Source organism: Misgurnus anguillicaudatus, chromosome 8 (assembly GCF_027580225.2).
Source record: "Misgurnus anguillicaudatus chromosome 8, ASM2758022v2, whole genome shotgun sequence".
NCBI lineage: Eukaryota > Metazoa > Chordata > Actinopteri > Cypriniformes > Cobitidae > Misgurnus > Misgurnus anguillicaudatus.
In genome coordinates this window covers 26,073,331-26,088,097 of record NC_073344.2, presented here as the reverse complement: position 1 = coordinate 26,088,097, position 14,767 = coordinate 26,073,331, and the positions used below count along the sequence as shown (strand labels likewise).

The window sequence follows — 14,767 nt, the reverse complement described above, 5'->3', positions numbered from 1 at the left end:
TTGAAATTAAACAGGCAAGACTCACGGACGCTAACGGGAGGTGTATCGTCGTCGTCATTTTAAACAGATACGCGTTTATATTTCATGTATGTGCAGTCTAAAAACATTTTGTGTAGTTTATAGAGACAGATTAATAAGAAGGCGAGGTGGTAGATATCGTGTTTATCGCGTGTTTTGAGGAAACTGCTCACTCGAGGTGTCGGCCGCTGCTGGTATGTTTGATTTCCCCGCCATGATTCTTTTGTTGCACGCATTTAATTGCATTAGTTTATCAGTGTTGAGATGATGCAAACTGATTATTGTTGGTAGTTGGTTGTTTTCTCGTTGTGTTTGATGCATTATGGCGTTGTTCAAATACAGGATATGGACTCTGCTGCAAGAACCAAAGCAAGCAAAGATTCGAAGATTCAGCGACCTGAAAATGAAAAGGTAAGTTATTTGATATTGCATGTTTGATTTTATCATTTGATGTTACACAATCATAAACAAACTTAGTTGTGTTTTAATCTTACTTGTATTGTAATCCTGGCATTGTATCGTCTGTTGTAAAAATACTCACGACAACCCTCGTTTGTGAGACTAGCTGTCTGATAAATGTAAATGTAGCAGTCTTTATGGAAATGATTCTTTAACACGAGTCAAAATCACATGCTAGTGTTTTTTATATATATGCACATGTAAGCTATAAATGCTAACTGGAATCTTGGCACTTAATTAAGAGAAGAACCATAAAAGTATTCTTATGAGACTTTATGTTGTGCAGGTTTGTGCCGGTGGAGCTCAAAGAGTTCCCGTGAGTCAGAGCAGCCATAAGCTCGTGTCCGCTCCTCACGCGCGTACTCTGGGTGCGACACAGGGCGCTCAGCGGGTTCCGCGGCCCGTCAGTCAACAGAAACCTGCTGGACCTTCGGTTCCTGTGAAAACTCAATGCCCTGGAAGTCAAAACGTTAACCCTGAACAGATGAGAACACCGACACAACATAAACCCGTACAGACCCAAACGAAACCAAACAACCACAGCAGTGTTCCTGCGACTGAAACCAACAAACAGAGCGAACCACCGCGTAAGAACTAAACTTAATTTCTTGAATGTTTTCTTTAAGTCAGAACAAAGTGTTAAACATTTCAATGACTCTTCTCTTTCAGAAACACCTGCCAGTGGATCATCAAGCAGTGCAAAGTAAGTTTGGGACGCACAATTGGGCTTTTTACGCTGCGCTTAACTCTGTTATCTTCGTTCTGTTTCACACTTGTAATTTAGAAACTGGGTTATCCCTGAAATGAACTCCGGGTTATGAAACCCTGCGCAGAATTAAGGGGAACCCTGTTTTTGTGCAGTTAATCCTGCATTGTGGTGCCAATCGTGTGTGTGGTATGAAACAAGGTTATAACGCTGCGACTCGATGGACAGCCAATCCGAAACTGAAGAGCACATACTTCATATCACAATCTGTGTACTAAAAACATCTGAACTGGAGTAAAAATGACATCCCAGAAGACATAAACATAAATCTCACTTAGCTGTTTTGTTACTGACGTGTAAAAGCAGTTATTACATTTTAATTTCAGTCAGTTTGACATTGCTTTTTATCCAATCATGACTGTTGACGTTGCAAATATGCAAAAGAAACCATTAACCCAGAATGCACTGTGTCAAACGTCACACATACCCAGAATACCCAGGGTTATCTCAACAAGTGGTTGATCTATATATTGCCGAGGCCATTTATGTTTATATATAGCAGATTTATGGTACATTTATTTTGTTAGGCCGATAGATTCTCCAGTTGGGTTATGTATGTTTGTGCGTTGCTTTGTGTTGAATACACACTCAAGCCCACGAAGCAACCCACAGACTGCTTGGTGCACGATTGACCGGTTGTATTATTTTTACAAAGACGCATACGAATAACGGACACATCTTTTTGTGGTCCAATATACCTTTAACTTTATACAGTAAAAGGTTGTTTCACTTTCTTAAAGTAACTTAATGCAATTTATTTGTTAATATTAAGAAAATGCTGTTTTGTCATTAATTATACATGTTAAGCAGTAATTATTAATCTTTAAGCAGTAGTTATTTAACCTCAATACAATTTTTACCTCATCACAAGTTTTTTTTTAAATTAAGAGATTATTGCAAAAAATGTGATTAATGTTTATTTAGTTTTGCTAATTGTTTGTATGGTTCTGAGTTACTATGAGATATTTTAAATATATGCCACATTGCTTTCTTATTATCGCCTATAAAAAACTATTTTGGTTGAGCACTACTCTTAACCCCTGGTTAAGTATGAACAGTGTGAAGCCAGTATCTCAGGGTTCTGTTAACCTGGGGTTTAGAATAACCCAGGGTTAACTATTTGAAGTGTAAAAAGCCCTAATAAGAAACTACACTTTCAGAGCTTTCAAACCTTATATAGTTTGTGTTGATTGGATAATTCACGTGTAAAACACTGAAGTAAACGTAGTTGGGGGGGGGAAGGTGACTAAGCAGGATATAAATGTTTTCATAAATCATTTACTCTCTCTACATGATATCTCTTATCAAACACTGTTGAAATATTTATTTTAGACTCTTAGACCTTTCCAATGATCTAGTTTGTCATGAAAAATCATGCAAAATGTATTAAAGTATACTGTTGTCATGGGACAGCACCGGTTACTGTTTTGTTTTAGTTAGTATGTTTATTTTGTGTGATCAATGCTGTAATGCATGATTTTCCCTCCATATGAGTTTAATTGTAAAAACTGTCTGTTGTTCAGGAAAGCCTGGACTTTAGAGAACTTTGACATTGGACGAGCTCTTGGGAAAGGTAAATTTGGGAGCGTGTATCTGGCCAGAGAACGTCAGACCAAGTTTATTCTGGCCCTGAAGGTTTTGTTTAAGAAGCAGCTGGAGAAAGCGGGTGTTGAACACCAGCTGAGGAGAGAAGTGGAGATTCAGTCTCATCTCAGGTATGAATCTAACACTCAATCACACAGTGAAGTCTTGTGTATTTGTCATGATTAGTCTTGAGATCTGAGAGTCATACAGGACGTGAACTCATTTTCCTTCTCTTCCTCCTCAGACATCCCAACATTCTGCGTCTCTATGGTTATTTTCACGACACGGCTCGCGTTTATCTCATCCTGGAGTTTGCTCCTAAAGGAGAGTTATACGGTGAGCTCCAGCGCTGCGGGACTTTTGATGACCAGCGCAGTGCCACGGTAAGAAACATGAATGCGTATCTGCTCTTCACAGCAGCTGACCGCCATTCTTTAATGTCTTTATATTATCTGTTAACAGTACATAATGGAGCTGGCCGACGCGCTGAACTACTGTCATTCAAAGAACGTCATTCACAGAGATATTAAACCTGAAAACTTGCTGTTGGGGTGCAATGGAGAGCTGAAGATTGCAGACTTTGGTTGGTCTGTCCACACTCCATCCTCAAGGTGACCTTCATCTTCCTCATCTTACAAACAAGAACTGTATGAATGAGCTTCTCTTGATTTAGTTTTGACAATGATTAAACCTGTTTAGTATAACAGTGCACACACCCTGACAACATTAACATGTTAACATATTGAACAGACCGCTTCAAACTCACAAATGATTCATTTTATTCATGAAATTACTTTGAAGGGATCTCATGAGTTTTTTTTAAAGCTGTAAAATAAGTTTTTGTGTCCCCAGAGTACATGTGTGAAGTTTTAGCTCAAAATACCCCACAGATAATTTGTTATAGCATGTTAAAATTGACAGTTTATAGTTATCTGTATTCTAAAAAGACCCTCTTGTGACATCACAAGGGGGGGGGCAAATTTCAGTGAGCCATTTTTTTCGCATGCTTGCAGAGTAGAGCCCGACCGATATGCGTTTTTTCGGGCCGATGCCGATACAGATATTAGGGAGTAAAAAAAGACCGATAACGATATATCGGCCGATATTCTTTATGTGTACATTAGTATAATATACTGTAGTATATACTGAACTATAAAGTACTGTACATAGAATACACTATATACTTTAACATAATATACTGTATATGAATAAATACAATGCAATGCAATGATCACTTACAAATGTGGTGATCACTCACAAATGTGGTGATCCAACACTTATATTGATGTGACAAAGATATGTACTATAGGCAAGAAGTTAACAATAAACTTTATTATGCAAAATTAGTTGGATATCAGTGCACTAAACAGTAAACTTGACTTATTATAAATAACTTTAAAACACAAAGAGAACAAAAGACATAAAACTTGCATCATTTGCAGTTTTGACGAGAATAACGTTATAAAGAGAAACTTATGAAGTCATTGATTAATATTAGCTTTACAGTAAGTTGTGTACTTCACAAATTAGTTAGCCACTCACAGTTACGAAGACAATGCTTGACGGAGCACATACTAATGTACGCAATGTTTAATGTTGTGCACAACGTTTTTATAACACAAACCCAGGGTTCCGTGCAAACTTTAAACTTTTATAAAACTAATGCGTCTTCGCTCCGCCTCTTTTATTTAGCAAGGGTGTAGAGTTGCGCGAACTTATTGAATCAATTGCTCTGAAATGAGTGTGTTAACTAACAACACAAGCAGCAGTAATCTCATATAGTGTTATATAAGTGCACGGCTGCGCGTAGTTTAAACGTGTCATTTCTCCGTCTCGCGTCATTTCTCCCGCTTGCGTTTTAACTCGCAAGTCGACAAAGAGACGGATTAAAAACACCAAATGTAAGCGGGATTGCGTCTCTCTTGTCCATTTATAATCCAATCGACCAAAGCGCGTCTTAATACCAGGTGTAAAAATGTTGTGAAGAAGACACTGCGTGACTGCTTCCATGCCACCTGAACTGAGAGACTGACTGACTGAAGTGAAGGGGCGGGGGATTGGCTGGTGTCACTACAGTGAGTGATCTGGGTCGCCATTAGCAACCAGTATGGCGCACTCTGCTGGACAAACAAGTACTTACATCTTTCAAATGCATTTAATGTGTTCTGTAACAAACGTTCATATCGGCGCATATCTGCGGCTTATACGCCGATACAGATATATCTGCGACATGCTCATATCGGCCGATAAAATCGGCAAAACGATAAATCGGTCGGGCTCTATTGCAGAGTATGGTTTACCAGGACTAAGTTACTGGGTTGATCTTTTCACCTTGTTCTAGGTTGATGGAAGCACTGAGTACCCAATTATAGCACTTAAACATTAGAAAAGTCAGATTTTCATCACATGTCCCCTTTAAACTTCATATTCAGTTGAATCAAATACAAGATCTGATCAGAGTGGCACTTTATATCCATTAACTGATTAACAACTACACCTCTTGGGTCCAAGCTAATAGATTAAAAAAATTCACAGCCATAATTTTATTTCTTTTTCCATTTTTGCTTCATGTCTAAATGTAAAGCTCACCTGTAGATAACTGTTTGTTCATGTGCTTATTTAGAGTTTAGTGTAAAGCTAACATGTAAATGTATTTGTGTTGATGTCCTGCAGGAGATCGACGCTCTGTGGGACGCTGGATTATCTTCCTCCAGAGATGATTGAAGGTAAAACTCACGATGAGAAGGTTGATCTGTGGAGTCTTGGGGTTCTTTGCTATGAATTTCTGGTTGGTCGTCCACCTTTTGAAACTAAGAGTCATGAAGAGACGTACCGCAAGATATCCAGGGTAAGTGAAGATGAATGTTTCTCCTCTGTCTGTATGAGATGATTTCTTCTCCGTGTCTCCAGCCTGATGTTTAAATCAGTTTCCGTCAAACTGTCTTAGCTTGAGTTAGTGTTTAATGTTTGCTGTCTGAGCATTATGCAAAACTGTAGAGTCACGCACGTCCAAATTAAATGCGGGTGCAGGATCAAATAAGTAACAAAAAGATCCGCACACCAAGAAGCTCCCTTTTACGTAGTTTATTGGAGTGACGTTTCGGGTCTACGACGCTTCCTCAGACTGTCTGAGCATTAAAATGAGTTCAGTACAATTCTTCCATATATTGTGATCTCACTTTTAAATCTCTATTCAGAGCAGAAGAGGTTTGCTTGAGCTGCTGTTGATGTTTAGCTGTACGTTTTCACTTTCATAAGTCTTCACCTGCTGTATGATAAGAAATAACTCTGTTGTACCCTAATAATCTCTTCAAAGACTTCATCTGTGATAGATGTTCTATATAATACACATTACACACATTTCTAAATGAATGACCAATCACAACACCGCGTCCCAGTTTGACCATTCAGAGTGTTTCAAAGTAAGTTTGACAATCTGCTGTTATATACAACATGTATGAAATGCATACATATCAAGGACAAAAACGTATTCAAGTGCACCACAAACAAAATTGAGACTTTGTTAAAGGGCTTGATGTGAGTCATTTAATGTGGTGTTGATGTATTGAGCGGTTGAGGTGTTGATTTATTTGATCAAAAAGTGTAAATTAGGATGCGTGAAGATACAAGCAAGAAGAAAGTAAAGCTTCATCCTGTGAGGGGTTGAGGTTTGTTCAATATTACATGCTTTGCTTTACCCATAATCATGGTTGTCTAGGTCAGTGGTCACTAACTCGTTTCTGCAGAGTTCATCTCCAACCCTAATCAAACACACCTAAACCTGCTAATCAAGCTTTTCATGGCTGCCTAAATATTAAAGGCAGGTGTGCTGAAGCAGGGTTTGATCTGAGGGTGTAGATCTCAGTAACCGGGTTGGTAACTCCTGGTCTATGTGAACATTGATGTAGAAATGTAATGTGTCTGTCAGAATAGTCCTTTTACAGTAATAATCTCTTAAGTGTCAGGACAGAAATGATTGTTCAGTAATGTATGAGGTGTTTATGTAACCTGATGTTTTTCTTTAAGTTATATTAGACATCTATAACATGTTTTCATACCAATTCATCTGTCCGAGTTAATATTTGACCCCTGTGCTCTCTCTCTCTGTAGGTTGAATTCTCATATCCAGCTCATGTCAGCGAGGGCGGCAAAGATCTGATCAACAAATTACTAAAACACAACCCAATGCACAGACTTCCCATACAAGAGGTTTTGATTCATCCGTGGGTTGTGGAGAACTCGGTCAAAAAACCAACGACCCGCACGACAAACAAATGAGTGAAACGCTGCGGTTTAACTCCTCCATCATGAGAAACTTTGAACAATAGGGACTGATGGCAACCATTTCTTTTTCTCTCCTGTCCTCTTTGTGTTTGTGTTCATGTGCTGCAATTTCCACGTCATTTCTAAATATTGAATTGTTTAATAAGACACTGTGTAAAGTTTTAACATTACTTGAAACAATAAATTGTATTACTCTCTCTTTGAAGTCTTTTAATGTCATTTGTGAACTTTTATGATGTTGCTGTGAAATTAAATTACTTCTGTGCATGAAAGATCTTCAAACATTTTGCTAGATTCTCTTTCATGTTTAGTAGTTGGTTGAATGTTTTTAAGGGTCTTATTGTTTGTCGTCAGCCCCTTTCATTCTACTTTAATATAATAATTTGTATAGTTTGGCTGTACCATAAACAAACCTCCACCAAAACAAATTGCCCATTAAGATCACCGACTCCCACTTTCATGAATGCCAATTGTGTTGATCATTGTCTGATCTCAACACAAGGTGGCGCAGTTGTATCTGTAACGTGTGAATTTAAGATGGAGAAAATGGCTTCTCCTCTGAACTCAAACTCCCAGAATTCAGCACAGTGATGTTCTCAGTCTCATGTGGATTTAATGATGAATGTCTTCATTTGCTCTCCGGTGAAATTTAGTTCATACTCTTAAAACGGTTGTTAAAACAACACGTTTTTTTTTCTAATTAAGAGTCATTTAATGTGTTGTCTCTAGACACATCTGTGTTGTTATTGGAACAACACATTTTGTGTTGCTGTATTTATTTGAACACACAAAATAACAATGCGTTAAATAGGAAAACAAAAACTATGCATAAATATGACATCCTTATTGTCTTCAAGTATAAATTACTACTTGCTGTTAAAATGTCAAAAGGATTTGTGTAAATGTTCAACAAAAAAATTGAATATTCTCATTTGTTTATTCGTATGTGCACACTGTTATTATATTGTATTTTCATTATAACTGCAGATGTTAGTTAACAGGTTTAACCTCCGGGAGCCAAACATCTGGACACGCCCTGTTGCGCCATCTGACATTAAAATCATCTGTACATCGTGTCCTTTATTTAAAATATTATTAATAGGTCAGGACTCAGATATAATTCGTTTGTCAGTGATTTATGTCTATTATTTTTTATTATACGGTTATGTTTAACATTAATTCGATCTTTTTGTTCCATATAGCCTAAATATTTGCGCAATATCTGCATAATTTAAAATGATCCCTTTTATTTGCAGCTTGACAAATACAACAATATTCAGAAAATTAAAATGACATATACTCTGGGTGTTTGGAAATATACAAAAAATTTAAAACAAAAAAACAAAACCATGTGTGTCTATAATTGAAATGTTTTATGTGTTGTTTGAATGAAATATGATAACTATACAATGAATGCGAAAGCGCCACAGTTTTTCAGATTTATTGTTTTTTAGAGAGGAAAACGCACGTGTTCAGTGGGTTTGTATATCGCATAAAACCAAAAAACCAATTGTACAATATAATTTCACGCGTTTCTTTATTCTTCAATATATTCATTTTTCACGATATATGATAACGATTTTGTGATATACATTCCATCTTTTAAACCACAATAACACAACACACACGTTTTATAACATTTCCACAGCACCCATTGGATTTCACAAAATGAAAAATGTCTTATGCAAGTCCCTCGATTTGAAATAATGAATCAGATTTCCATCAAAAGACTCACACTGTAAATAAATCTCACGCAGGGGACATGAAGCCGGGTTTTCTTTAAAAAAAAAAATGACGATAATAACGCAATGATCACAGTTTAAATTTAGTGATTTGATTTTAAAGTGGTTCATTATAAGACACAATTTCTTTCTGATGACAGAGACGACTCGTCCTTTTTTCTTCGTCTCTTATTTTCGTTTATTTTAAAATCTGATTTTCTTTGTGTGTTAAATTCGCAGAGATTAACGGGAATGCAGCAGATAATATATTTATATTTATTTATTTATTGTGTGTGTGTGAATCTGTTTAATGCTGCATGGACATCATACGATCAGAATGCATAGTTTAATATCTGCTCACTGAAAATCTACGTCTCCCTCATCGTTTAATTTTGGTTAATGCAAAACAAGTAAAATAATCTCATTGATTCATATCTATAAATTTGTTCTGCACGAGGTATCTGAATACTCGTGTATAATTTATTGCGTGATGATGTAAATCATTATTTTGTAGGCTACTATTGCAGATGCTCATGATCACAACAGGAGATTTTCACTCCACATCATTGCTTGAAGGGAATATATTTCTTTCTTTTTCTAAGCCAAATCTTTTCTTTAAAAAAATGAGCATGTACACTCTCTTAAAAAACGAAACGAAAAAAATATGTGTCTTTTTCTGCTATCTAGCCTATTTCTGTCGACCAAGGCATCGTGTGGATGCGTAAAGATTCGTTTCTTGTATTAAAGTCAGATTGACAGACCATTTCGTGTGAGCCGAGGTTAAAGGTCTGATTGTGTTTGAATCGGGGCAGGGCAACTCGTCCGGTCTGGTTATTGATATGTGGGATGCGTTTTAACACTTAGATCACCAAACGATGGGCAGACTACTCGGGCAAGTTGTATTTGTAGGCTTCGATGAGACCTTCGACGGAGTGAATGAAGCCGGAGATACTGCATATACCGCCGATGACGAATATGGCGACGTCAAAGAAGACCTGATGCCACAAGAGCTTCCTCCACAAGAGCTTGAGATGAAAGAGACTGGGCAGCAGAAAGCAAAGGCCCGCGCCCGTCAGGCTGCCCGTCAGACCCATGAGAAGCGCGAAGTGCGGCACGTAAATCGCCATGAGCATCGTGAAGACGACGAGGGCGCAGCGCAGACTGAGACCCCAAGACTTCAGGCGACCGTCCCCGCCGTAGCAATCCGGGAAAAACGCACGACCTCCGTCTTGGAAGAAAGTCTTTTCCAGCACCTCGACCGCGGCGAAAAACGGCAGCGGGTACGACAGCAGCGCCTTGGCCACCAAGAAGAGGTTCACCACGGCCCTGATGCTCGACGGCAGGTTGTCGGTGATGACCTCTTTGGTCTCGTCGGCCCACGTCAGGTAGGCCACCAGCGCGAAGAGGCCTTTGAGGATGCACGCGGCGATGTGCGTCCAGTTCATCATGCAGTGGAACTCGCTGGGTTTCTGCATGTTGCCCTCCAGAGAGGGCAGGAAGATCTGCGACGTGTAGCTGAACACGATGATGCCGATGGAGATGGGGAACTTCTTGACGTCGATGTAAAACTTCACCTTGTCCCACGCCCAGTCTCGCGCCCGCGACAGACAGTAGGCTATCACGAGGATGTTGATGACGAAGTGCGCGAGCGTGCACAGCAAGCTGAACTTGGATACGGCCTTGAGGTTCTTGAGGAAGGCGCACGGCAGCAGGGCGGCGGTGGCGATGATGGCCCATGACCTCTGCGACACCGGAAGGGTCGGGAAGCTGTTGTACATCAGATTCCCGCTCACCACCACGTACAAGATGCAGGTCATCACGAGCTCGATGATTTGGGCCACGTTGACGATGTGGCCTCCCAGCGCGGGGAAGCGCGGCGCGCAGCAGGCGTTGGCGATGTCCACGTACGAGTCCCTCACGCGCACCAGCTGACCGTCTTCGTTCTCTTCGTAGAGGCACGCGATGAGGATCTTCCCCGTGTAACAGCACACGACCGCTGCGAATATGATGAGGAAGAGTCCGAGGTATCCGCCGTGGAGAATGGCGTACGGTAACCCGAGCACAAACATGCCCTGCGGGGAGAGAAACACAAGGGCGCTGTTAACCCGTGCCCAAACATTTCAGTCATTTGATCATTTCTATTCCTTATACTTTCATAGGTCACAACTATCTGGGGACATAATGGTTTATTATTTCAAACAGAGTAGTTCGGTGTCACCACTAACTTATAAGCACTCCACACATAATACATCCTTTTATTTGTTTGCAATTTAATGAATTATTGAGATCTTAAATGTGTAAAGTTGAACTTATGCAGGGCTTTTGTGGTTTAAATTCAACTGACATTTGCTCTGAGCAAAGTCACGCTCTCCCCATCGTGTCGTCATCAGCAGGAATCGAATAGGCAGGGAGTCACGTCACGACTGTCACTTTTGTTAAGAGCCTTAACTGCGCATGATTAAACCTAAAGGGTTTTATTGGCTCATCGCAAATTTGGCCACTAACGAAAACGTATAAAAGAAAGAACGCAGTATTTTACTCTATTCGACGTTTTTACTAAAAGCAATTCAAGGTATTTATGACTGTTTTAGACCCCGACATGAAGGCGACACCATGCTATCCAATTTACGCATGTCCAAAAAACGACCAAACAAACCTCACAATTTTAAATTTTGAGTGTAAAAACTAGGGAAAAGATGATATAAAAATGTAAAATCATGTTGCAAAGTCATTGCTAAAGAAAAACTGTTCTCCTCCAAATCCCACTATAGGCACACGTCATCACGACAAATGAAAACGTTTCTCCTCGTTACACTGGCTCAAAATTTGCAAATATTATCGACCTGCACAATTAATACAATTAGCCATTCTGTAATCTATAACATTTAAGCATTTTTAAAATAATAACAGGCTCCTGAACGTATCAACACAATGCGTGTTCACAGTTGGACACCTTATCCTACAACGCCTAATGCGTTTTTACCTGGATCGCATTGGTCACGTTCCATCCAGCCTCCCAAGCAGTGATTCTTGGCTTGTCCGGACCGCCAAATTCCGAGCAGAATCCCCCGTCTTTGGACCCAGAGGGCGGTGGACCCGTTCCATCCCTCTGGTAATGGCTGTCCCCTTCAACCGTTCCATCTCCCCCCGTTTCCCCACCGCCCTCTCCTCCCATTTCATCGTTTTTAAGTATGTCCATCTGAAGCCCCTGCCTGTGGTCATAGTCCAGATCATCACAAGCGGCGAAGCCCAAAGCCTCATCATCAGTGGCGGCCTGAAAGCCCATTCTGGCGAACATCCCACTCACCTTCGCCTGTGACTTATTGGTGACCGTGGTGGCCGCGTTGGACAGCTTGTTTGAGATCTTGCTTCTAATTAATGTGGCCATGATTTGTTTTTTCTCAACGGGACCAATTCAAAAACGACTGAAAAATTGCGTTTAGATAAAACTAGTTTAAGTGTGCGACCGAGTTCTTTGTCTGCGCATCAACGGAGCGAGAGGAAAACGACTCTCGTGGTGACGCGTTATCTCCAGTTTAGACTGCAATCACGCCTGCTGTTTTTGCAGTTTCCGTGGATCATGTCACTTTCAGGCGTGAATAATACCTCGTGCCCGCATCCTGTTCACCCGCTTCTTCTCTTTTTTTTTCTGTCTGAACACGGAGACACTGCGCGTCCTAGGCGAGAGCAGATTTAATGTCCGGTGCGTAAAAGAGAATGTTCGCCTTTCGTTTGATTATATTTCAGTATCCGTGGCACAGCTTCCACTCCTGTGTTTCAGTGGGGGTCGCTGATGCCAATGCGGTACACTGGAGCTCGGGCTGAGAGAGGCACGTGTCACCGTCAGCCTGCCAATGCCAAGAGTCTCGCGCGCAACGCGCGTCTCCGGCTCCCAATGCGCGCTACTCTTTACCGACAAAAAAAACACGGGGCAAAGATTTGCTGCATTTCTAGGGGAGGTGCTTGCGATGCCCCATCCTCCTCTTCACTCTCATTATGCCCAATATAGTTGGTTTGAGCACCCAATGGCGTCCGGGGTCTCCGAGTGTTGCATAACTTTACGTATATATAAAGCATCTGCACACATCGGACCAGGGCTTACATGGACACACTAAAAGTTGTCTTGAAAAATTCTTGACTTTTTCTTTTGCAGCTTGCCAGGTTTTATTCACTTCAGCTGAAGGTTTATAGGACAATGGTTTTATTTCTGAAAATAACAAGAGGAGACGTGGCAACCTCAGCGACGCGTAGAGTTGCTTTTGGAATATGCGTTTTAATGGATTTAAAGCTGTCTTTTATTCACCACTGGATTGAACAATCAATGAAATACGTTACAAAGCAGGGTTTTAATAGACAGGATTTAGGTGCTAAATGATCTCGTGTGTTTGTGATCACTTTTTTATTTTTGCTTTATTTAAAAAAAAGAACCAATATATTTATGATGGATAATGCAAAAATACTGACAGTCAGTATTTCTGCATTATCCATCATAAATATATTTTAGTTAAGCTGCATTCAATTAAATATAAGTGATGATGTTTTTGAGGAGTTAGAAAGCAATACTGTGTTGTCTCTTCTCACTCTAACATACCGGTGCGCTTTATGAATGCGTTTTTCTGCACGAGCTTCTCTGTGGATTCCTGCAGACACCGAAGTGGACGCATCTTACAGTTATTATTGACCTGAGAGCTCATTACAGTCGTGTACCTTTGGGTCAAAGAAATGTTCTCTATTATTTAAATTATTCTAAATGTGAACGCAGATTCTTCCACTATACCAACATTTCGTGTAATCATAAATTCAATTTTACAGCCTTAATATCGGTTTTCATCCAGACAAAAGCAATGCGCTCGTTTTATGACGTTATAAAAATTAGATGATTTTTTTTTGGTTATATTAAATATTGTTCAATTGGTGTTGCAATCAAATTTACAAACAATGTGGATGCCGTGGGTATTGTACAAATCTAACACAATAAATTGTAAAAATTCTCACACAAGAAAGACTAAAATATTAAATTCTGTGAAAGTTGCTATACTGTTATATTGTTCATTTTTAAAGGTGTTATTTGTCTTGCGTCTGTGAAACTTTATTTCAGCACCACGAGGACGGACAGCGGGCACACGTGAACGCGCCTTTTAGGCTTCTGATCTTTTTATATTATAAAAGATTTTAATAGAAACATTTTATATTTTAAAGATTTAGTTTATGTGACGGCATATTTCTCAGTAATATAAAAATTATAATGCTTTTGATAAAAAGCATTAAAAACATTCAGTGATGTCATATTTTTGTTTTCATATATAATGCGTTATGTTATAGATTTTTTTCTATAGTTTGTGTTTTGCTGTGGTCTTCATATCTAATCGTGTACATCTGTGATTGTCTTTCCCCGGAGATTTATTTTTTCCTGCCTCGGGCTGTCGGCGGCCACGGTGGGAGCGCAACGGGTTAATCGCACGCGCGTTATCAGTCGCGCACAGACCTCGCGTGATATCAGCTGCTGTAAAAACACAATCACGAGACGCAGACTGACTTTTCTACATCATACATCAAAAAAAGAATCGAGGGCAAAATCAAATAGACATACAGATGAAGAAATCAGAATACTGTTAAAAACAAAAGAGTGAATTTAACTGACTTTATGTATTGATGAATTCTTGTCGACAGAAATTATTTTTATTTTAATAATCATATTTTAAAGCCGTTATCTTTTGTGGTAATATAAACTTATGTTTTATGTCCTCACACGCCTGCTGGATATTATTATGATGAAACCTAATTGTAAAGGATTTGATGTTTTAGGCTAATTCTGTCCGTGTAAAAATCCCCAAATAATATATCCTCCTCATTTTTACAGAACTGTGACTGCACATCGAGTGTTTTCTCATTGACAAAACTGAGGACAAAGCCAAAACATTTAATTCGCGCATCT

The 14,767-nt window shown here is 39.5% G+C and overlaps 2 protein-coding genes across 3 annotated transcripts; one reads left to right on the top strand and one right to left on the bottom strand.

Moving 5' to 3' along the window:
* aurka (aurora kinase A) lies at positions 1-7,316 on the top strand. Of its 2 annotated transcripts, none has more exons than XM_073870575.1 (9): positions 1-181; positions 363-429; positions 764-1,064; positions 1,147-1,180; positions 2,767-2,958; positions 3,072-3,210; positions 3,290-3,438; positions 5,501-5,675; positions 6,938-7,316. In XM_073870575.1, the coding sequence occupies exons 2-9, from the start codon at positions 364-366 to the stop codon at positions 7,103-7,105; spliced, it is 1,224 nt and encodes a 407-aa protein (XP_073726676.1). In that variant the 5' UTR covers positions 1-181; position 363; the 3' UTR covers positions 7,106-7,316. The 2 variants fall into 2 exon arrangements, with proteins under 2 accessions (XP_073726676.1, XP_073726675.1); XM_073870574.1 differs by having other exon boundaries at positions 1-212; positions 361-429.
* Positions 7,317-8,631: 1,315 nt separating this feature from the next.
* Positions 8,632-12,746, bottom strand: slc32a1 (solute carrier family 32 member 1). Its single transcript, XM_073870573.1, has 2 exons — positions 11,816-12,746; positions 8,632-10,904 (listed from the first exon to the last, which is right to left on the bottom strand). The coding sequence occupies exons 1-2, from the start codon at positions 12,218-12,220 to the stop codon at positions 9,717-9,719; spliced, it is 1,593 nt and encodes a 530-aa protein (XP_073726674.1). The 5' UTR covers positions 12,221-12,746; the 3' UTR covers positions 8,632-9,716.
* Positions 12,747-14,767: the final 2,021 nt, after the last annotated feature.